The sequence below is a fragment of the Spea bombifrons genome, chromosome 2, assembly GCF_027358695.1.
Source record: "Spea bombifrons isolate aSpeBom1 chromosome 2, aSpeBom1.2.pri, whole genome shotgun sequence".
Classification (NCBI taxonomy): domain Eukaryota; kingdom Metazoa; phylum Chordata; class Amphibia; order Anura; family Pelobatidae; genus Spea; species Spea bombifrons.
The window spans coordinates 87,474,086-87,496,857 of record NC_071088.1 but is presented as its reverse complement, the minus strand read 5'-3'; the positions used below and the strand labels follow the sequence as shown (position 1 = coordinate 87,496,857).

Below are 22,772 nucleotides of genomic sequence, written 5' to 3'. Positions count from 1 at the left end.
ACAAGCATAACATTTCTGTTTAAACAGATATGGTAACGTTCATTATTTATAAACTCAAGTCTGTTGGCCTTTGTAAAACATTGTTTTAATAGCGTGCTTGTGTGTGCTGATTAGGGAATTAAAAGAAATAATACATAAACAAAGGTTTCTATTTACTGTTAAGTAAAATGTCTATTCTATCCAGATGTGTGTGATTGTACACAGATAAATAATATATATATATATATATATATATATATAGTACATCAAACTATATACTATTGTGTATAGTAGTGTATATACAGTATGTATAGTATATAGTATGCACATATACATAATATATATATATATATATATAGTTTTTTAACACACACCCATCTATATGTAAATACACACATTTGAATTTATTTTATGTAATCTATTTAAAGACCAGTCATTTATTTATAGGTGTTTTCACATGCATGTGTTTTTATATGTATATTTACTAAAACGGGAAAAAAAATTAAAAACATTTCATCTTACTCAAGATGACCTAAGTGCTAGAATACTCAATTTTTATTATTAACATTGCAGGAATTTGGTGTGTATAATTTGCCATTAAGAAAAGGAAAATGCATCTTGACACAGAGAGAAGAGTATATGCCATTTTACTAAGCTCAAACAATAAAGAGATCACCTTAAAAGGTCAATCAATACAAACTTCAGTTTGACAATAGCTGTTCTTAATTAGTTACCCTTGAAGTCAATAGGAATTAACATTCATTAATAGTTCTGACGCATTAGTAAATAAACACCATAAAGAGGTGTGATATTGTAGCTTATCTCTAGAGCACAGAAGTAATTATATGTTTCAGATGAATCATAAATGGCATACCTTGCAACATAGGATAAGTTAATATTTTGAAAATGATCTAAATATGTATATACAACCATTTAAGATAAATGTATAAATATTTTAAGTGTTCTTAAGATAAAGATGGAGAGAGGGCAGGGTCAGAGTGAGAAGTGGGGCACACTTGTCCGCCCCTTTAAAGCAGCTAGGTGTCGATAATACCCACAGCAAGTGGCACAGAGAGTGTAGAGATCATCTTTGGGGACAAATATGGCACATGCAATCTGCTTGGGTGTAAGATGGCACTGAAAAGCTTTTTGGGGGCACTGTGGTTTCCAGTTATTCCCCTGCTCTCATGCTGTCTTACATTCCCATGCACTCTCACTCATGCTCTCTCCATGTCTCCCTATTTTTTCTGCCGACTGAAAGTACCAAGACAAGCTCCAAAATCCCAGGACTGTCCCAGTAAAAACGAGACAGTTGGCAACTATGCACATAGTGGCCACGCGTGAGCTCTTTGGGCTGGTTTTAGTATTTTATTCAAAGTATACTTGATTAATTATAATACTAGAATGTTTATTAATCACAATATTAATGGTACTATTACTACAAAAAGAAAAAATAATTGGGAGAAAAAGCCAAAGCAACTTGTGTCACTGCTGGTTCCGTTCATGAATCACTTAATTGATTCTTTATTTTTTTTTATTAACATAGACAAACATGCTAAATGTTAAATCAAAGTGTATGTTTACTGTGTGCGTATTAATATTTCTTACTGTGAAAAATTCACAAATGCAATATTCTAGAACCCGGTTCAACTAACACATTCCTTAAAGATAGCGTACAGTCATAACAAATGATTACATAATAAATTACAGTCTACATCTGTATGCCTTTTGTTTAATTGTGAGAAATCAGCTGATCTGAACATGTCCAATTAATCAAATTAGTCTATAGCATTAAAGAGGCAGGCATGGTCATGGAAAGCCAATGGCAGTCTAGCATATATCGATGTCCTAAACACCTTGCATGCAGTGACCAAAAATCAGATCATATAAAACCATGCCTGTGACAGCATGGTCAAGTGATGATGATGATGATGATGATAAGCATGTGCTCTCTAGGGACAGGTTAAGATAAGTAACTGCTGAAGGACGACAATGTCTTTCCATAAGAACTGTGCGCACATCAATAGCATGCTTGGCCAGGGTCCTAAAGAAAACTATCATGGCACAGAAGACTACCTTTCTACAATAACTTTTCTGTTTAGCAAGTCATCTGAGAGATTCTAGTGTGTTACACTTTGGTGATGCAACATAACTGCAACTAATAACAGAGGCCAAAAAAGAAAATCTCCAGGAAAACCAAATGCTTTACAAAAACAAAAATGAATGTTCACAGACAAATTGACTTTTATAGAGAAAACAAATTACCACAACCCTGCATTAGATATTCTGTATGCTGCCTAGATCATTCTCATCATTATACCCATTGCTCAGTCATATTACTGAAATATGCTTCAAGACCCTAGCAGTTACATCGTGTCTGCAGGACATGTATTTCTGTCATATGCATTATAATCACATTTTTCAACAATAAGCAGATCGCCAGGCATCTGAAATCTGTAATTCACCTTCAGGGCAAACCTCCGATCAAATAACGTAAAAAGCAAATATTTTTATAAACAGCAGCTTTGAACATTTTCCATGCATTTTCCCAAAGGCATACTTCCATAGTCAAGATGATTGTTCTCCGTGTATGCATCTTTAATGGATTTTTCTGAATGCCATTAAACAAATAAATCAACATGATTCCCTTTGTTTTCTTGCAGTTTGCTCTAACACTAACCAAAAATGTCCCCTCAGATTCATTTAATAATGAAGTCAACTGACAAAAAATAAAGACTCTTTGGCATATCTGCCTAGTGATATTTATGTTATCGTTCCTCTTCTTACTATTATGTACTAGCTGAAGGTGCTTCATCTGCTAAATGTGGGATGTTGCTGGACAAACTAATAGAATCATAAATGGTTTTGAGTTCCTGATGCAACTGCAATAATTCTCTTCCAGAGCTTCAAGGGGCATAGAAGGGGGAGACTTTGCAGGAAACTTTCTAAAAGTTGCATTAAATGTTAAAACCAACATTTTTTACATTGATTTAGTTGCTTAAGGATAAACAGCCACTCACTTATCTCAAGTAGATATCTCAATTTTACTGTAAGCAGACAGGGGGATCTTACCTATTAACAGTTAATAAGTTTGCTCTCTCTGCTTCCTCTCTCAGCCCATGGATGCAGCATTAGCAGGTACAGAAAATGTTTTCTCAAAACCCCTCTAAACAGAAACCAGCTTGTTTTAAATTTAATGTTGCTTTAAAATATAGACTTTTTAGGGCTTGAATACCATTGATGGTAATAAGACATGAAACACATTACCTCACAAACATAGTTAAAAGCCATGTGAGCGCAAGGAAGTGGGAGGAACTGTTGGTATACCTGGGGGAGTTGGTTGATTTTGGGTGGTGTTAGTCACACTTAGGGGCTAGCCTATACAGTCTATAGTGGGTTGAGAGAGAGGGAGAGACAGGAGAGTGGACAGGTCCAAATGCCGCTCGTCTGCATGGAGAACGAAGAAACTGACCCAGAGATCCAGGGAAGCAGGGCTTTACCCAAAGACTCCAGGTCAAACATAGAGAGTTCTCAGGTCTGACTGTAAAGAATCAGCCATTAACACTGAATTATCATTATAAATAATAATAATTTGAATAATGTTACCATTAGCTTGGTGAGGCTAGGAAACATAAGTGCTAGCTGTAGATTAAATAGGTAAATATTATTTTATACCTAGGCGTACATTGTTAGACACAAATTGTATTAACCATATATAATACTCCATTAACACTCATTGGACTGGATTTAATGCTGGGAATAAAGCTATCACTAATTGAATATCAATCTTCAGATAAGCTTGCAATGGAGAAAAAGAGATAAAAACAGACAAATATTGGCTTAGATTAATTATCTGAGATAAATTGTTATCACATTTATGTTTTCCCTTCCATTCTATGGGTAGATTGTTCCTTGCTCACTTATGATAAATTTATCTCAGTCATTTTTTCCAGCATATTATCTCACATTATTATCTAATCCTAATTTTAATGGAATTTGCATTCATCATATTTTATAGTTTAGTCTAAGTTTTAGGATTTTTATATTATTTCTGCCCTATCAAACAAACAAAATTCTTCTTGTAACTGATCTACATTGTGACTACACCAATGCTTTTTAGTCTTGTTGGACAAAGCATGAATACAAATGTTGAGATTATAGATTATATTAATTAGAAGCTGCTAAAATTCGCTGTCAATTTAAATCAGTTTCTTTTCAGCCTTAAAACCAATGATACAGTGACAAAAGTAGATGAGTTTGGGGAGATTCCAAATTGGAATGATAATTTCTACAGTTTTAATATGTGACTATATATACTTATATCCACAATATGTACAATGTTTATGAAAATGAACCTACCATTGCGATTTTGCATTTGAGTGCCATTCTTTATAATATATAATAATTATAAAAAAAAAAACCTATATGCATGTGTAATAATGGGAGTCAATAAGCATTTCCGTAACATAATTAACATCCCTTTTCATATCAGAAGAATTTAGCATGGACACAGACTGTTCCTGTGAAATAGTACTGTTAAGTATAATGTGTTACAAAACAGTTTAGCTGAGATTACAGAACAAATGTCAACATGAGAAACCTGTGCTAGGGAAAAACTTTTACTCAATAAATCTCTTTGATTTTATTACCCAGAATGCTTTAAATGATTCGGCAGGAATATCAAAGATGGCTTCAGAATTGACTAAGCCACTGCCATCTGCACTGATTACTCCACATAAAATATAAATACATCTGCTTCATTAGTTGGAGGTTTGCTTTCTATATATTTTTTTTACTAATGTTATATAAACCAACAGTGTGCAATTAGAGTTGTTTAAATATTATGTTCCATTTGTGTTCTCTGGGTAATGCTGCAGAAAGATAAAAATAAACTAATAATAAACTAAAGAAGGGCTGTTTAACATAGAGATCAATTACATCTACATGTGCTCATCATTCAACGAGCACACGTACAATGGTCTTAATGTTCTAAAAATCTAACTTCCTCTTGTAAGGTGTCTGCTAAGATGCGGCAGGTTGTTCAGTCTCGGGCACGCTAAGCTCTAAGTATAATTAATACAGCCAGTGCCCCCAGAATTTCTTGTATGTTCAGTAATTTAATGGAATCACCTCCCAATTTTCAATAAGTCAAAGGGCATCTGACTTTGCATTAGCTGCTCACATTGTTTTCATTTGCAAAATTACTTTTAGCTAATCAAACTGGCAATGGAAATTACATCTAAAAGAAGATGTCTAAGCACATAGATACAGTATGAACTGGAAGCTAAAATATTCTTATTCAATATTTTAATATTATTGAAAAGTATAATTAAAATCTACAGTAGCAATGGACCTCCACATTAAAATTTATTTCAAAATATAACTTTCTAAAAGGGAAAACAGTGACATGGATATAATATATATATATATATAATAATTGTCATCCAATCTTGCCATTATATCATATGGCCTATTGTTTTATAAGTCATAGTATATTCAGTGATGAAGCCTTACTATAACAGGGAAAGAACACACCCTCTCCATCCCATCTTCTGCTGATCAATGGCAGTAGTCCCTTCCCATAAGGTCTTCTGCTTCTTTCTCATTGGTGGTTGGCAGCAGAGAGAGCATGGATCTGTATTTTGGCAAAATATATCTACAACTTGCTTACTGTTGAGGGTGGACAGTGTAAAGCATGTGATACAACATAATATCCAGGGGCTATTGTAGCAATGTGGGGAGAAAAGTCAAAGATCTGTGCTGGATGAACGTAAATGTCCAGGCCCTCATGGTCTAATGCCTTGTTAAGTCCTAAGTACAGCACTGCATGCCAGAATATTGAGTTCATTATTACTAACAATTAGGGATATTTAAAATATTGCCTAGTTTTACAATCCAATGGCTAAGCTCACTGAAATGATGCATTTATTGAAACAATTGATTAGCTTGAATTTTACATCAAGTTAGAGGTGGCCAATGAAATGGCCAACCTGAAGCAGTCTCAGGCCCCAGTTCCTGGAGCTGACTTACAAGTGAACATTATATTCATTACAATGAGCAAAAAGTGTCTAGATATTCAGACCTGGTTCCGTCAATTAAAATCAACAGTAAGGGCATTTGAGCATATGTGGGATGTCTGAGCTTTCCTTTATCTATGGGGTGGCTAGTCTGCATAAGCCAGGGCTAGTCATAGGCAGCCATAAGTGTGTGGGGTAGGGAGAAGAATTTGGTGTGGAGTGGGCACAATGAAGAACTGCTGCCCAAAGAAACTGCAAACTAACCCCAAGACCAGGTGCTAGACCCCAAGACTCCAAGTCAAATCCAGAGCATTTCAAGGTATGCATACAAAGTCATGGAACTACTTTAAACATCTCCTCCCTTAAAGTTACCCAAGCAGAAGATTTGGAAAAGATCTCATACTCTGGTTTGTGTCCTGGTAGACAGAATGAAGCAGAAGAGGGAACCTAATGCAGAAAAAAACTGTGCAAAGCTGTAGAAAATACAGTGCTTCATCAGGGACACAATCAAAAAGGATTATGAATTTACTTTTAAACAGCAGGATCGCATTCAACCGTCAATAGATGTATTTACAGTGTCATACCAATCCGAGGATAGATTGTGCTTATTTTGGATGAAGACTGTTTGCCCATCAATAACTATCTATTTGGCACTCTACAGGTTAAAAACATTTAGTTTAATGTATAGGCTACCTAAAAGTTATAGTTACATTGCTGACAAATGTATGCTAGTCAATGTGTTATAGATCTATAAAAATGCCAATGCCACAAAAACGCACAACCCCTCCTAAAACTGATTACCAAAACACTAAAAATATATATTCAAATGTGTTTAAACAAGCAGGCCACTTTAATGAGAAAAAAATCCACAGAAGAGGATTATGCTTATCTGAACTTCATGGAGCTGGCTTGAAATGAGAATTTCCTTGGTCGGATCACAAGGTCATATGTGTACTTGTGAAGGCATTTTCAGAAAAATCCTTTAATTTTAAATATGGTACTCAATACAGAAAGATCACATAACAACAAGCTGTTCAGCTAATAAATGATGTAATGATCTGCTCTGACAGGTGCTTAACCTAATAAAGATTTGTTAACCTGTTTGTAATATCTCACCAGCCATTCAAATCTATGAAAATTGGTTTCTAGAAAACAAAGGAAAATTCACATATTTATTTGTGAGTATTTTATATACAGTATGTATATATATATATATATATATATATATATATATATATATATATATATATAATTTTATTTGCATCACAATAAACAATAAAATAGCATGACTGGGCTGGCTGTCACTCACTTAATGCATCCCCTCCCAAGGTGTAAGCCCAATGGTGGTGGTGTCTTGGAGCTGTATGGTAATTTTAGCATCACACACTGTGGTATTTATTGCCTCACACAGAGTATGCACCCAACTGTAGAGTAAATTTTGCAGGTTGGCTACATGCAGGACTCCGTATCGGCTGGTCCGGCGGTGTATGTATCCGTTTTGCTACTGTGCAGGGATTATGTTGGTAAGCAGTTAATCACTGGTTATGTGTCAGTATTGCCAGAGGCCCATCCTAGTAGGCTAGGACATTCAACATTTGGTTGGTTATGCTCTTATGGATATGTAGTAGTAGTTTATGCTAATTTGGAGGTTATTCCAATTTGAATTTATGTTTACATAACATGGGTGATCGTGTATCAGCCATGGCCCTATCATTACCACAGCTAGCGCCTTTACCCTCTGACACCAGCTAGTCCATTTCCAAGTCCAGGTGGCCACACAAATCCTAAAACTCCAACTGAGGGAACGTGGGTGTTATTGGTGAAGATCAGTACCTATAGTCATTTAGCTCTTCTTTGAATTTAGTGAAGTGGTCACACAAACCCAAATGCTCAACCTGAGGAGGATGTGACTGTTATTGGCGAAGATCAGCATAGATAGTTTTGCATATTTCTTGATATAGCATACAGTCCTTGACACAATTTATTTTGCGATGATCCACCAGTGACCTAATAAGGTGGGTGTGTATTCTACAACACAACTTTTTCCTACAAAATTGTGTAAAGTTCTACCCACATATTCTGTCGAAGTAAGTATTATATCCAAGATTTTATAGCAATAGACTATTATAATTACAAAATTGTGTACACAAAATGTTTTCATCAGTTGTACCAAATCAAGCATCCTATAAATAGAGCAATCTACAGTAGAGTACTTAATGATTCTGATTATGGATATATATAAAAGGTATTGTATAATTCATCTCACACAAGTATACACCTATTTCATGTAACAACGACCACAAACCTATAAATAACTGCCATGCCTGATACAATCTAGCGGTACTCCACCCACCTAAAAAGAAACATTTTATATGACAACTGTAACTTCATACCATCTGGCACATCTATCCTGCATTTCTCTATTCTATACAGATCTCTGCAATAATAATGGCAAAAATTGTGGCTACAAAATGCTGTTACTGGTCTTTGAGGACCAGTGCTACGTAAAAAAAATATTCCTCATTGCAATGTAATTCTTTATCGCCTCCTACAGGCCATATAGATGGCTGTTGTATAACAGAAGCCAATCACATTTTCCCAAATTCACAATGAATTGACCCACTTTCTTTTAAGAACAAGTTTGCATGAGTGTTTATGGATGTCATTATCTGTGGACCTAACAGATTTATATTTTCTTTAAAGGAAGGAAAGTTTGTAAAAGAAGCAAAACAGAGATTCGAATCTTGAGTTTCATGATAATTCCAGATAAAGATTTTTCAGAAAAAATATCTTATATTCTACATCCCCTTTGGGTAGAAGTGACACTTCTCATTTTGAAATACCAGCATACAAAAATAAAATCAAAAGAGCAGCAACTGAAAAAAGGGTCAAAAAACATCAATGGAAAGGGGGTCATAATTCAAAGCTTGTCTTACCTTCACCTGCTGCTGATGTCTGGTCTGCTCTGAATCTCTTCCATCACTCTCAGCTAAGATTTGCTCAGCCTCACTTAACCAGCAGTTGAGGTTATCCATGTCATCTTGTAAATTCATCCACTTCTCTAGAGAGCTATCAAACTTCCTGTATGTGAAAAGAATGCATCTGTTTCAGAGAAGTACAAATACCTTGTAGCATACACTTTATGCACTCTCTCTCTCTCTCTCTCTCTCTCTCTCTCTCTCTATCTATCTATCTATCTATCTAGCATAAAAAAGATGATCCAATAAAAATTGGCAAAAGTGTGCTTATAGAATACTAATAGAAAGTAAAAGTAACATCAAGCACATCAGGTTACTCTTATAGTTGTGATAATTTAAATTATTCCTCACTTATGGTGACTTCTTATACTACGTTCCACAGTAGTTTTGTTGACATATGTTAATAGACATCTAAAAAACAAGAGATGCGTTAACAAAACAAATGTTTTTTTGTTCAGTTGTGATTAATGTTAAATCGTAGCCCAGCAGGTATGGGTCAGCAGTCACATTCCCTGTTCCTCATTAGGTCTAGCGCTAGAAGTAAAAATAAATAAAAATAAATATTAAAAAAATTAAACTATACCCCTATAACAAAAGTGCCGCTCTTCGGTTATTTCAAGAGCTAGGGGGTATAATTATAGAAAAAATAAAATATTACTAAAAGCAGATTAATTGTAAAGAAATGTCTGATTGTTTACAGAGTTTCCTAAAATACTGGTTTGGCTCTAATTCCTTCACAAATATGACAACTACATTATTAAATGAATGTACCAAAATCAATTTCCTTTGTAAAGTGACGGTTTATAAAGCATGTTACCAACTCAGCATAGTTACATTGAAAGAATTTTAAGGCTTAAAAGAAAGTTCCATAGAAAATGTAAAATAGGCTGCCTGTTTCTTTTTCACTATGTATGCACATGTAAAATATGTATATAAGATGATTTGGTGTGGGTCGAAGTGAACACCTAATAGTGTTGTGCTAACTTTACCAACATGTGCATTTTTTCACACTGGAATTTGAAGCAGACATAATTAGCAGGTGACGATCCTGAAAGTTCCGCAATGCGTGATATCAGAGGAGCTCTCTTGTCCTTTATTGACCTTCCAGTGGGTGTAAGCGATGGACCATTTCTTATATAACGGCTTACTGGCACTTGCGTCATCCTAATGGGTATCTTGGCAGAGCGTTTAAGGACATACTGGTACATCTATATGATCATGAAAAGGTTAAAGCAGGAACAAACGGGTAGACTAGATGGGCCGAATGGTTCTTATCTGCTGTCAAATTATGTTTCTAATATGCTAGGCATATGTGTTCGGTTCGGGGGCGAATATTTGTGTACATTCTTCGTGTTCATTTTTTTTTTCTTCTTCGTTTTTTGCCGTTTTACTCCTGACGTCAAACCTACGGATTTCCGCTCCTGTTAACTCCTGCGATGCTGCGTAGATAAGGTAGGCTAGATGGGGAAGGGACCAGGGAGATTAGTAAACGAAGACGAACACGAAGATTCTTCGTGTTGTGTTTCTTCGTCTTTGTATACGTTTTGCCGCGGCCATGTTCGTTTCTTCTGTATTCGGGCTGAACAACGAATATGCACCCTTTGTGTTAGTTTTCATGTTTGCCCGAATACGAATGCACAAGTCTACTGACTACTTTAAAAATATAAAATAAAATAAAGACATTTCCAGATCTGCTGCCTTGGGGACCTCTATATCCCTTTTAATATTAGAGCTGGGAGGGGAATAGGACCACCCACCAGTGGTCCGGAAAAGTAAGCGGAATAGGGTTGGAATCAGCAAGTTAATAGTGCTAAATGCCACTCAGAGCTCTACCCCGCCAATGAACTGCACTACTCAGAATCTGGAAAAAAAGTTGTGTGAGAATGTAGACAGCTCATTATACTAGCACTAGTTCTAATAACAGAACATTAATTATCCCAAAAACAGCTCTATCAAATAGTTACCAACATACAATATCCTTATTAAGATATTGCTCATATGCAAAAGAGGATGCAAAAATATAAGGATTTATGAGAAAATAATGTGCGTTCTAAGTCAGAGTATGTCATACCTTGACAAAATTCCAGTAAAATACTTATCAAATAAGTACAAACACAATGCTATTTTTATTTTCACAGTGCAGTATGAAAAGGAATAACGCAATTGTTTCTAAGTGACATTGCAGTGTGACGGTAAAAAGTATCAGCCATAAAGTGTTTAGCAAAGGTTCTTTGGAAATGATCTTCAAGGTACACTCCAGCCATCACATGCACTTTAATGGTTCCTGTCTTGTAATATCCCTTTTGCAGAAGCATTGGGGGATTCTTATGGCCGAACACATCTCCTTGTATGTGGTATACTTACTACCAGTGAGCTGCAGTGCTATTTAGCCACGCGGACATGGATGGCCATTGATTTCCACTTTCAACTTTAGTCTTCTTAAACAGCCCCGAAAAACAATCCTGAACAACCTATCCATGTATTAACTACTGCATATCGCATATTCACTCTTCTTATTTCCCGTATCCCCATGGCTAATGTATCATGCTCTACCTATATGCACATGCATTTTGGCAAAATGATGCCCAATAATTATTTAGATAATCTTTGTTGTTTGACTGCATGGGTTTTCTATAAATTGAAAATAGTGAAGTTTATATTTCAACAAAGGCAATAAAAATGATCATTTTAGCCATAATCATATCCCATAACTTCATGGAATGGGCGAAAAGTAGAGGATATGGGATGAATGGTGACAAAAGTAGGTAGAGAAGGGGCAACAATATCACATATTTTAATCAAACAGTATCCACCATTTTAATGGGCTTATGCACCTTCAGACAAGGACCTTTGGCATGGGTTTGATGATCTTACATAAGTGAAAACACTTTAGATTATAAGAGGATGTTATAGTAGCTGTTAGCTTAAGCAGATTCGAATATAAAAATATTTTAATGTTAGATAAAAGTGTAAAGTTAGCTAGCAGAGCTGAACAGAAAGCCAAGTCCCCATCTAGCTAAATTATATCTGATATGGTTGTTCTATTAACTCCAAAAGAGTTTGTAGAAAATACACAACATAGTTTTGAGGAATGCTGTGGACTTAGAGATCATCTGTTACCATGACGATGCACGTTGAGCATCAGTGCACAAATAATGACCTGCCAGCCACAGATCAGGTGCCAGGGGAAAGTGCTAAGATCTCCAGATCATGCCTTGTGTAATTATATCAAATATAAAACACCAAACTGTACTTTTCTTGTTCTGCCTCACTGAATTCTTTTTGCAACGGCAGAATAATAAAGTAATACCAAATGACAGATAACAAAAGTCTCATGGAGCTCCTACACATGGCCAAGAGATTGCATTTACCCTAATCTAGAATTGAAACACATAGCAAGTCTAAACATTTCAAACACTAGATCAAATTTAAAAATATGAATCTGTCATATGGCAATGGCATGACAATGAAAATGTTTTAATGGTTTCTTTAGGTTGCTTTACATCGAGTTTTTGAGCTATGCATTACTTTGTGACAACAGACTGGCATATTTCAGTATACGTAACACATGTGTTGGTACAACATAACATCCAAAAATTCTTAATTCCACATAATGGACAATAATCTACAACTGAGATGTCCTAACTCCTCACAGGCTTAAAAATCCCAACACACTAAAATATACACTATGTCTATATCCAGCCCATTGAAAGAACTCAACCAGAATAAACACAAGTAACACTTATTCTTACCATATCACTTTGGTCTCATTGTATCCCTAGAAACTAACCAACAGGTACCCCCAAACTGTCTATCCACTCAACCTCAATACTTGTTGACGTACTCTATAACTACTTCAATATGCATTCACTAAAGCTTGGAAAAAAAAGTTACTTTCCTTTAAGAGAAGATGCAGTTCCACATCTGTAGTGCAATACTTCCTCAGTGGCCCAAACTTCTGGCCCAATGTTTTGGACCACAGCAAAGGCATCTCAGGTTAGCATATATGTGTGTGTGTGTGTGTGGGGGGGGTATAAGCAGAATCCTTTCATGCATTTCCCACTGGGATAATGCAAAAATGTAGAGGGAACACTCAGCTATCATATCAATCAGTGCACACTATAGCTGAAGTTTGTACATATGGTGGGTATAATTCCCTTATTACACCACAATCCAAAATTAAACATGTTCTGTTATATATCAGCCAATTATGGTAGCTTATAAGTAGTAGTTAGAATAGAAAACCTATGATTGCTGAAAAACTGATACAAAAAAAATGCCAGTGCAGTGTGAATGATAAGCATTGTAAAAGCTACAGATGCCTAAAATAAACTTATGTGATTTGAAACACATTCCCGAAAACAACCTCTAAAAAATATGGTTCCATCATAAAATCAAATTGCCACTAGTAGATAAGAAAAAAAAAAGAAAAACATGATTTAGATTGTACCTAAAATTACTAGACAGCCAAGGGGAAAAATTCATTATAAATCTATTCTTTTCATTAAAAGATTGTTACCTTGTCTACAGCGTGTAATTTGATCAGGTAGGTTACAAAGATTTAATTAAAAATGGTTCCCCCCATTTATCATTTTAGAAAATGGAAGTCTGGCTTGTCAGCAGACTGAGTAAAATACATCAGTGTGTCAGATATTTGCCAGTGTACTGGATAGAACATTGTCTGTATTTATTAGAATGTGCTGATGCTTTTACAAACGGCTAATTAAACTGTTTTGCATTTTCAAGACCTATGGAATGACGTAAGTAAGATACATCCATGTCCTTAGTCCGGTATTATCAAGAATAAAAAAGTATATTATTTAATGTTGGTTATATCAATGTTGGCTACATTACATTATATTGTATTTATACAGCAGATTCAACAATAGCGGGGGAGTAAAATTTATCAATAACCTAAAAAATCACAATATACAAATGACAATTACCGTAACATGTTAAGATGTTTTGGTAGAGGAGGAGTAGAAAGCTATGCTCTTGAGAGCTTGTAACCAATTAGTAGGTTGAGGAGGAATAAAATATTGGTAATACATTACACATGCATCCGACATTTACTAGAAACGTCCATATGTCTCTTTATATTTTTACATTTGTCCAAATGTACAATCAAAGACTGTACTACAATCTATGTTTGTAGGCAAAAAAAGGTCTGATGAATCATATGAAGACCCCTAAACAGAACAACCGTTGGCAAATCATCCATGCCACATGTGGGGTATAAGGCTTGTAGGTAGCCACAAGAAATGGTAATTTTTGTGTCATAACAGCAATGTTTACTGTCCCTTACAGCCTCACTAAAGAAGAATGGATACTAAGTACTTTAATATGCAGATAAAAATTGAAAAAAATATGTATTGTGTCATATTGTGTCATACAATATACATTGTATTATGTCATCATTTCCAGAAATGGCCCTTGAAATGTGAAACTGGCATTCATTCATAAACCTGGGTGAATGTCTTTGAATGAAAAAAAGAAATCCATAAGTAAGATATATATAATAATAATAAAACCCATTCTAAAATACTTCAATGGCAGCTTCTCAGCTTGCTGTACTGCTCAGCTGCTGTTAAATTGATTTACAAACACACTAGAAAATAAATGTAGACACAGTAGCCCAGCAATAGCCTAATCTTAAATATGCATGTTGTATATGCAGAGATAACATATCTGAAACATAAATACTTTGAATAATGAAGGCTTAAACTTTGAGATATAATAAACATTAATTTGATTTATTGCCTGTTTTCTTTTGTTCAGTTAATAATGAAGCATATTTTTTATTTAAATTTAATTTAATCTTTTTATAAAAATGTTATATTATATTAGGGGACAACTGATAGATTTGATTCTAAAAGCAGGCTGAAATATGTATGTATTATAAACTAAGATGATTTGCTGTGCTTCAGTAGCGTACCTAGCGGGGGCGGGGGGGGCGGTCCGCACCGGGTGCCGCTCATCAGGGGGGTGCCAACTTGCCGGCACCCGGCACCCCTCCAGAGACGGACAGTAATGTCCGCCGCTGGAGGAGCAAGGGAGCGGTATCGGAGGTCTTTAACAGACCACCGGCTCCCTTGAGTGATTTTAAGCCGGTTCAAGGATTTCCCTTGAACCCGTCTTAAAATCACTCAAGGGAGCCGGAGGTCTGTTAAAGACCTCCGACACCGCTCCCTTGCGATCTGCGCGGCAACAGCTGTTGTGCGCCGGGGTTTGTTGTCAGATCCCGGCGCACAACACTGAAGCCGCGCCCACCGCTGTCCGTGCCCTCTGACCCGGAAGAAGACAGAAGAACTGAAGAAGAAGAGGAGCGAAGAGCAGGAAAAGGAGCTGTAAAAAAGAGCTGGAGAAAAGAGGAAAGGTAGGAAAGCATACAGTGAGAGTGGATTGGTATGTGTGGATTGGTATATGTGTGTGGATTGGTATGTGTGTGTGGATTGGTATGTGTGTGTGGATTGGTATGTGTGTGTGTGGATTTGTATGTGTGGATTGGTGTATGTGTGTGGATTGGTATATGTGTGGATTGGTATGTGTGTGTGGATTGGTGTATGTGTGTGGATTGGTGTATGTGTGTGGATTGGTATATGTGTGGATTGGTATGTGTGTGGATTGGTGTATGTGTGTGGATTGGTGTATGTGTGTGGATTGGTGTATGTGTGTGGATTGGTGTATGTGTGTGGATTGGTATGTGTGTGTGGATTGGTGTATGTGTGTGGATTGGTGTATGTGTGTGGATTGGTGTATGTGTGTGGATTGGTATGTGTGTGGATTGGTATGTGTTTGTGGATTGGTGTATGTGTGTGGATTGGTATGTGTTTGTGGATTGGTATGCGTGTGGATTGGTAAATGTGGATTGGTAAGTGTGTGAGAGTGATGGGTGTTATGCTGTACCATTTCCAATGTATTTTTCATTATATAATTATGCTCTAAAGTACATCATAACTCCCATCACTCTATACTGTTCCATACAGTGGCAGAGCTGGGAGACAGAGGCCTTGCACCCCCACCGCAGGACTCCTGAAAGGTAAGTGAACTTCAAAGAGGGAGGGGGTATATAGGGAGAAGGGGTAGATAGGGCAGAAGGGAGCGAGAAGGGGTAGATAGGGCAATCATACTCCTATCATGCCAAGTCTGCGAGTGCCTCCTGGAATCTGGGTATGCCTGGGCATGATAGGAATGTGATTGCTATTAACAATTATATATATATATATATAAATATATATATATATATATATATATTTATATATATATATATATATCTATATATTGTTATTTAATTGTTTTGTCCTATTTTGGTGTGTTACTTACTTTAAATAAAAGTGTTATATTTTTTTATGGTGTGTGTGGGGGGGTCATATTCAGTTTCGGACAGGTAGTTTTAAAGTGTGTGTGTGTGGGGGGGTGCCACATACAGGATCCGCCCCGGGTGCCAAATACTCTAGGTACGCCCCTGCTGTGCTTAGATATATGGCAATGCTTTTATATTCATGTTTGTTTTTGCATGAATTGTAATGGGCGAACCTTCCTAGCTGTGGTATAAATACATGTTCTTCACAAAAGTATCTTGGCCCTGATTAGTCAGAGAATCAGTGGTGGTGAAGTGGTAGCATCAGGCTCCAAACTTACCTGGGAGGGAGCAGTGCCCTCCAGTGGCAAAAGGTCTGCCTGGCTGTATAAGCCACACATGTACATATTAGCCATGGCTCTTTATGGGGCTGGACTTTGCTTGTGTTAACAAATGGTGCCCTTCTTAAGGGGCCCAGCTGTTTGGGGATTCCCCAAATCAGCTTGGTATTGTGAGACCTTCATAGAGACCCTGCATCTGACGTCCGAGCTTGGCCCTATTGGCTTCCACAGAAATGTTTTTTCAAGGTGGAAAAAGGAAAAATATTAGCCCTGCCCAAAAGGTATGGCATAGGCAGGATAAAGAAGAACCCGGACAGGGCTAATATACCATTACAGTGTGGTGTGGGATCATCAGAATGATATGGAGGGTTGACAGTGACGTTGTTTATCATCATTGTTGCCTCAACCGAACAGTACACTGACAGACACACTTGTCTTTTGAATTTATTATTTGTGCCAGGGCTAGCCTTAAGGAGAAATCCAGGAATACACTGCTCTGCGGTGCTCTCCTGAAAAGTGATGTGTGCGCTGATGCAGTGTGTCTGTGCAGCGATGTCTGCCGTGCGATCCTGCAGCGGCAGACCTGAGTTTTAAGTGAAATTAGAGGCAGGAGAGCTTGAAATAGATATATCCCTCCATTGTGCAGGTTGTCCGGAGCATCCCTGCTCGGTAGGATAGACAATTGAATTACCGTATTATAAAATACCCTTGTCTTTTTTCAGTCGATCAGTCCAGTGAGAACGCTTCCAATGGGAGGGCAAGTGCCTCCTTTGCACCCCCCAGATGACCATGCCTGGCCCTGTTCCCACCTTTGTGCCGGTTTGATTAGATCTGTTGTATTAACATTTGCCTTGTGGTTCTGGACTTTGCTATCTGCCTATTTTTTCGAATTGTCTTCCTGGCTTCAAACTTTGATCTATGCTTGTCCATACTCTCCCTGACCCTACTTCAACTTATTTCTGACACAAACTACTACGACATTCCCTGCTTATTGGGTTTGTACACTGTCACCTTTAATCTTATATGGTGTTTCTACACCTACACTCATCGCTAAGCCCCACAACATTCCTATGCCTCTGAGAGGATGTAGGATGTAGCTAGGTACAATCAGGGGTGAGGTTGTACTCACGGTGTACCCTGTTGCAGAAGGGCTCCATGGGGGCAGAAATGGAGCGTATAGCATGGAGAAGAAGACCAAGAAATAAGACAGAAGGTAGGGAGACATTGAGAGAGCATGAGAGTGAATGAGAGTGAAAACTATTTGTTGGTATTATTCAGGTCTCTCCTCGTGTTTGGACATTCAAATGCACAAGTCTACTAAATAATAAATACTGTTGAGGGACTCTTTTGTCTATACCACTTTAAGCAGAAAATATGTCACAGCAATAACAGCAATAACACAGCAAGACAATAAGCATGATCGGTATTACATAATTATAAATAATTATAAAGGCAACTTATTTTTTTAGATGCCAGTAACAAAAAAGTAACCGTAAAAGTATTATGTTGGGCTTTTTGAGGGTGAATTTTGTGTGGATACATATAACTGTTAAAACTAGATTTGCAAATTGAAATAAATATGGCAGTTCAATGTCTTTCTTATGACAAAGGGTTGGTAGACGCAAGACTGTCAGTCTCATGCACAAGAATTACATGCAACTGCACGGTAATGCCAGCCTATCAATAGTTTCAAAAAGTAGACTAGCCAAGTCTTATCCTAAGTAATAAGTCCAACAACCCTGTTATAACGCCTCCTAAAGTACATTTGGTAGCCAACATGCTCAATGAATCATCAAGTCCAGTTCAATAGACAGTTAGAAAAATATGAATGAAAACTAATAATAGGAACCCAAAAGTCTAGTCAATGCTTTGAAGATTTGTTACCCAAGGTATCTAAGTAGCTGTATGTTGCATGGATGTTAAAGTGTTGTTCCACATATTTTGCTACATATGTCACCACTAGCACTAAGTGCTGCATTCCAGTTCCTGTTGAATGCCCACATCCTTCCCAGATATCATTATGTCATCAGATTAAAATTTGCCTCATTCATATTTTTTAGGTGCACTTCATCTTATGCAGGTGCCATTGAGGTCTAGGGTTGTAGGTCTGGTGGGGCAGCAGCCCTCTGAACTTAAACCGTGAGTGGATTGAGGATTGTGGGCTCAAAGGGTGGTTTCCCTAACAAACTCACTTAAACTATGGGACACTTTTGCTAGCTTAGCTGTGGAATGGACATGTAACTTAAAAAGTAGGCACTGATAGAAGGTGAAAATATTTTTTTAAAGTTTCTGCATTGTTTTTTAAAATAATATTTTATAAAACACTGCGCTCACTGTAAAACACTGCTTTACACAGACATTGAAAAGTCAGTCATTTCTTATTGTTCCCTGGCATAAATTAGCTTAATGTTACAATTGGCAAAGGTTGATGCATTACCATCATTTACTAATTAATTATAATATGAGTTAAATCTAAATCATAGTTAGAAAACAAGCATAAATGCTCAAAGTGCTGTGCTGGTTGTTTCCTTGCAAAGAAAATTAATGATTTATATGTCTGTTCTAAAGACCTGGTTACTCCTTTATATTTTATTTCTGACAGGTTATCACAAAGCTATTTGTCTAAGAGTAGGAGGGTGAGTGGGTTGTACCAGTTGTGACCCGGGGAGCAGGGCTTTGCCTGAAGACTCTAGGTCCAACAGAGAGAGTTCCCAGGTATATTAATATGTCAACACCGACTAAATTCATATCTGTTACTTTAGCTGAAGAAAAGGCTATTGAAAGGATTTCCATGCAGATTTGTCGGCTGCACATCCATGATGGGAATCTCCAGTTACACCACATCCCAAAGGTGCTCTCTTGGATTGACATCTGGTGACCGTGGAGGCCATTGGAGTACAGTGAACTCATTGTCATGTTCAAAAAACCAGTTTGAGATGCTGAGAGCTTTGTGACATGGTACATTATCCTGCTGGAAGTAGCCAGCAGAAGATGGGTACACTGTGGTCATAAAAAGATGGACATGGTCATCAACAATACTCAGGTAGGCTGTCACATTTAAACAATGCTCAATTGGTACTAATGTCCCCCAGACCATTACACCACCAGCCTGAACTGTTGAGACAAGGCAGGATGGATTCATGCTTTCATGTTGTTTATGCCAAAGTCTGACCCTTCCATCTAAATGTTGCAGCTGGAATCAAGACTCAACAGACCAGGCAATGCTTTTCCAGTCTTCCTCTGTCCAATTTTGGTGAGCCTGTGCGAATTGTAGCCTCAGTTTCCTGTTCTTAGCTGACAGGAGTGTCACCTGGTGGGGTCTTCTTCTGCTGTAGCCCATCTGCTTCAAGGTTTGACGTGTTGTGCGTTCAGAGATGGTATTCTGCATACCTTGGTTGTAACGAGTGGTTATTTGAGTTACTGTTGCTTCTCTGTCATCTCGAGCCAGTCTGCCCATTCTCCTCTGATCTCTGACATCCATAAGGCATTTTCGTCCACCCAACTGCCGCGCACTGGATATTTTCTCTTTTTCGGACCATTCTCTGTAAATCCTAGAGATGGCTGTGCGTGAAAATCCCAGTAGATCAGCAGTTTCTGAAATACTCAGACCAGCCCGTCTGGCACCAACAGCCGTGCAACGTTCCAAGTCGCTTAAATCCCCTTTATTCCCCATTCTGATGCTCGGTTTGAACTTCAGCAAGTTGTCTTGACTACGTCTACATGCCTAAATGCATTGAGTTGCTGACATGTGATTGGCTGATTAGCTATTTGTGTTAACAAGCAATTGAACAGGTGTAGCTAATAAAGTGGCCAGTGAGAGTATATATATACACAGTATGTATGTGTGTATATATATATATATATATATATATATATATATATATATATATATATATATATATATATATATATATATATATATATATATATAGTTTTTTTAAACAAAACTGGATATTATACATTGCCTTCCAAATAATACATCAGTAAGAAGGGCTAGGTTACAATGCATGTTAAGGAAACATGTATTAAAAATATATAAGGTTTATGAGTATATGTATAATGCCATAAAGAATAAATTTAGGGTACTATGTATATAAGAGACATTATTATTAATGGTACTTGCTGCCCACATGCCTGTCTATCACTTGAAAAGCTCATGTTCCTTCAGCCTGTTTCAAATACAGCTGATCCAATGCACTAAGCAAGCCCAATCAAAACTCAGAATTTGTACAATTACTCCAGAGATTTTCTAAATAACTTTTATACATATCAATTTGCAGAGGGACCCTTTGGAATAATAAGATTTTATTTGTGAACGTATGTGGAATATAGTCTGAAAAAGATGTTGGCTGCAGCCATTAAGGTTACAACTGAACTAGAGCTGGTTAAAATAAACAAACTACTCACTTTTGCCGCATCTGGTACAACTTGTTAACATTTTCCCATTGAAAACTGAGTTCAGACATTTTTTCTTGGATCTTCTCGTGTTCCTGTGGTGTAGCACACTCAAGAACTGCTTTCTTCCTGTTCTGAGTGAACTCAATCTGACCTGATAGCTTTTCAAGGCCCTCTTTCACAGTCTAAAATTACATTACATCAAGGGAGAAAAAAAGAAGAAAAAAAAATTAGACTAGCCACATACTACTACTTTATATGTAACAAAAGATTTATTCATGTTTTTTCCCCATGTTCTTATTATCCTCTGGTACCTTTCCCTCTTTCAAACATCTTTCAAAACTCTTATACACACTAGGTAGGGTGCCTTACTTTCGAAGAACCTCTATGTATGTTTGCCCCCTCGTCCTCAAAGCGTATTCAGTATACGGCGTGTACATGTATTCTAGGCTTTCCCAATGCACTTCAGGATGAATACAGAGTGTGTCTCAGATATAAGAGTTCTCTTAATAAAACATATTACAACTTTACTATTGCCTGTTTTACGGGTACTTCCATTCCTTGGAATCCATGGCCAACACACTTCTATTTCCTTCCCACCCAACAGTGCATAGAGATGGTGCCAGCATTTGTACAACAAACAGAGACACACCATAGGAAACAAGCATAGATGGACGGTTTTTATGCCTGGAAAATAACTGTAAAAACCCTGCTTTTAATATAAATTAGTGCCTGTTTATTCCCAAAAAGCTATTTTTTGTAAATCCAGAATTGATCGATGTACTCAGTTTCTTGTTTATTAAAGACGCATAGCATTAGCATTGCATACTTTGTGGAGAATGCTGTTGGGGTTACATAAAACAAACACTATATTATTGACCTTTTTTTCCTATATTATTATATTTAGGTCATGATGCAAAATCTCTGACTACAGGGTAAAACTTACAAAAACAAAAAAGAAAGCAAAATAATATCCATTTCTGTTTGGCATCATGGCCAGATGCACTTTGTACTTGCAATATCATATTCAATTGATTCTCATAATAAAACACACAAAAATGAAATATTACTAAACTATGCGACAGAATGGAAAGTTGTCTCTCCATTTCCTTTCAACAAGAAAGCCTTGGCATAATGGGTATCACTTGCGGAATTTTCCCTCTTTACGCAGTAGTTAATGCTAGTGCTGCTAATATAATTGTCCACAGTATGTTAAATAAATAATGGAATTATTTCCATTGACACATTTTTACGTCCTTCAGGCCAATAAAATTTGTCATGGATAATCCTTTTCATTGCTCCAATTGTCTTTAGCCGAAAGGGTGACAGTTGAGACATAAAACGATTCTTAATTGCAGCACATATAAACTATGTCCAGGACATAAACTGGAGGTATTATTTTTCATATCCCAATATTGTCTACAACTAAATCTATATGCATTACTACAATTTATCATACATTGGAAGTTAAATTTATAATAAAAACATAGCAAAGAGAAAAAAAAATATGTTTAGCTATTGCCCTCTAAGGGAAGAACAAAATGTCCGATATAAAAACCGCTTTTGGATTAATCTCTAAATAAACGACATGTTCTGTTAAATAATGTCACGTTCATCTTTCTCCCAAAGATGCTGCTCCACTAAACATTAATTACACTGTGTAGTATATTATGCAGATAAACTTGGCAGATGCCATTTTATTCTCTCCTCTGAAGGTGTAATCACATAAAATGATTTTTTTTGTGATTAACTAACACAACCA

General features: G+C 36.8%; 1 protein-coding gene across 2 annotated transcripts in view; it reads right to left on the bottom strand.

The window, feature by feature from the left end:
• Positions 1 to 22,772, bottom strand: part of DMD (dystrophin) — an 870,543-nt gene that overhangs the window by 420,771 nt on the left and 427,000 nt on the right. For both annotated transcript variants that reach the window (XM_053455059.1, XM_053455060.1), the window contains 2 exons: positions 21,023 to 21,195; positions 8,933 to 9,077 (listed from right to left, as the gene is read on the bottom strand). In XM_053455059.1, coding sequence (XP_053311034.1) covers positions 8,933 to 9,077; positions 21,023 to 21,195 — 318 coding nt within the window. The remainder of the gene's footprint in view (positions 1 to 8,932; positions 9,078 to 21,022; positions 21,196 to 22,772) is intronic.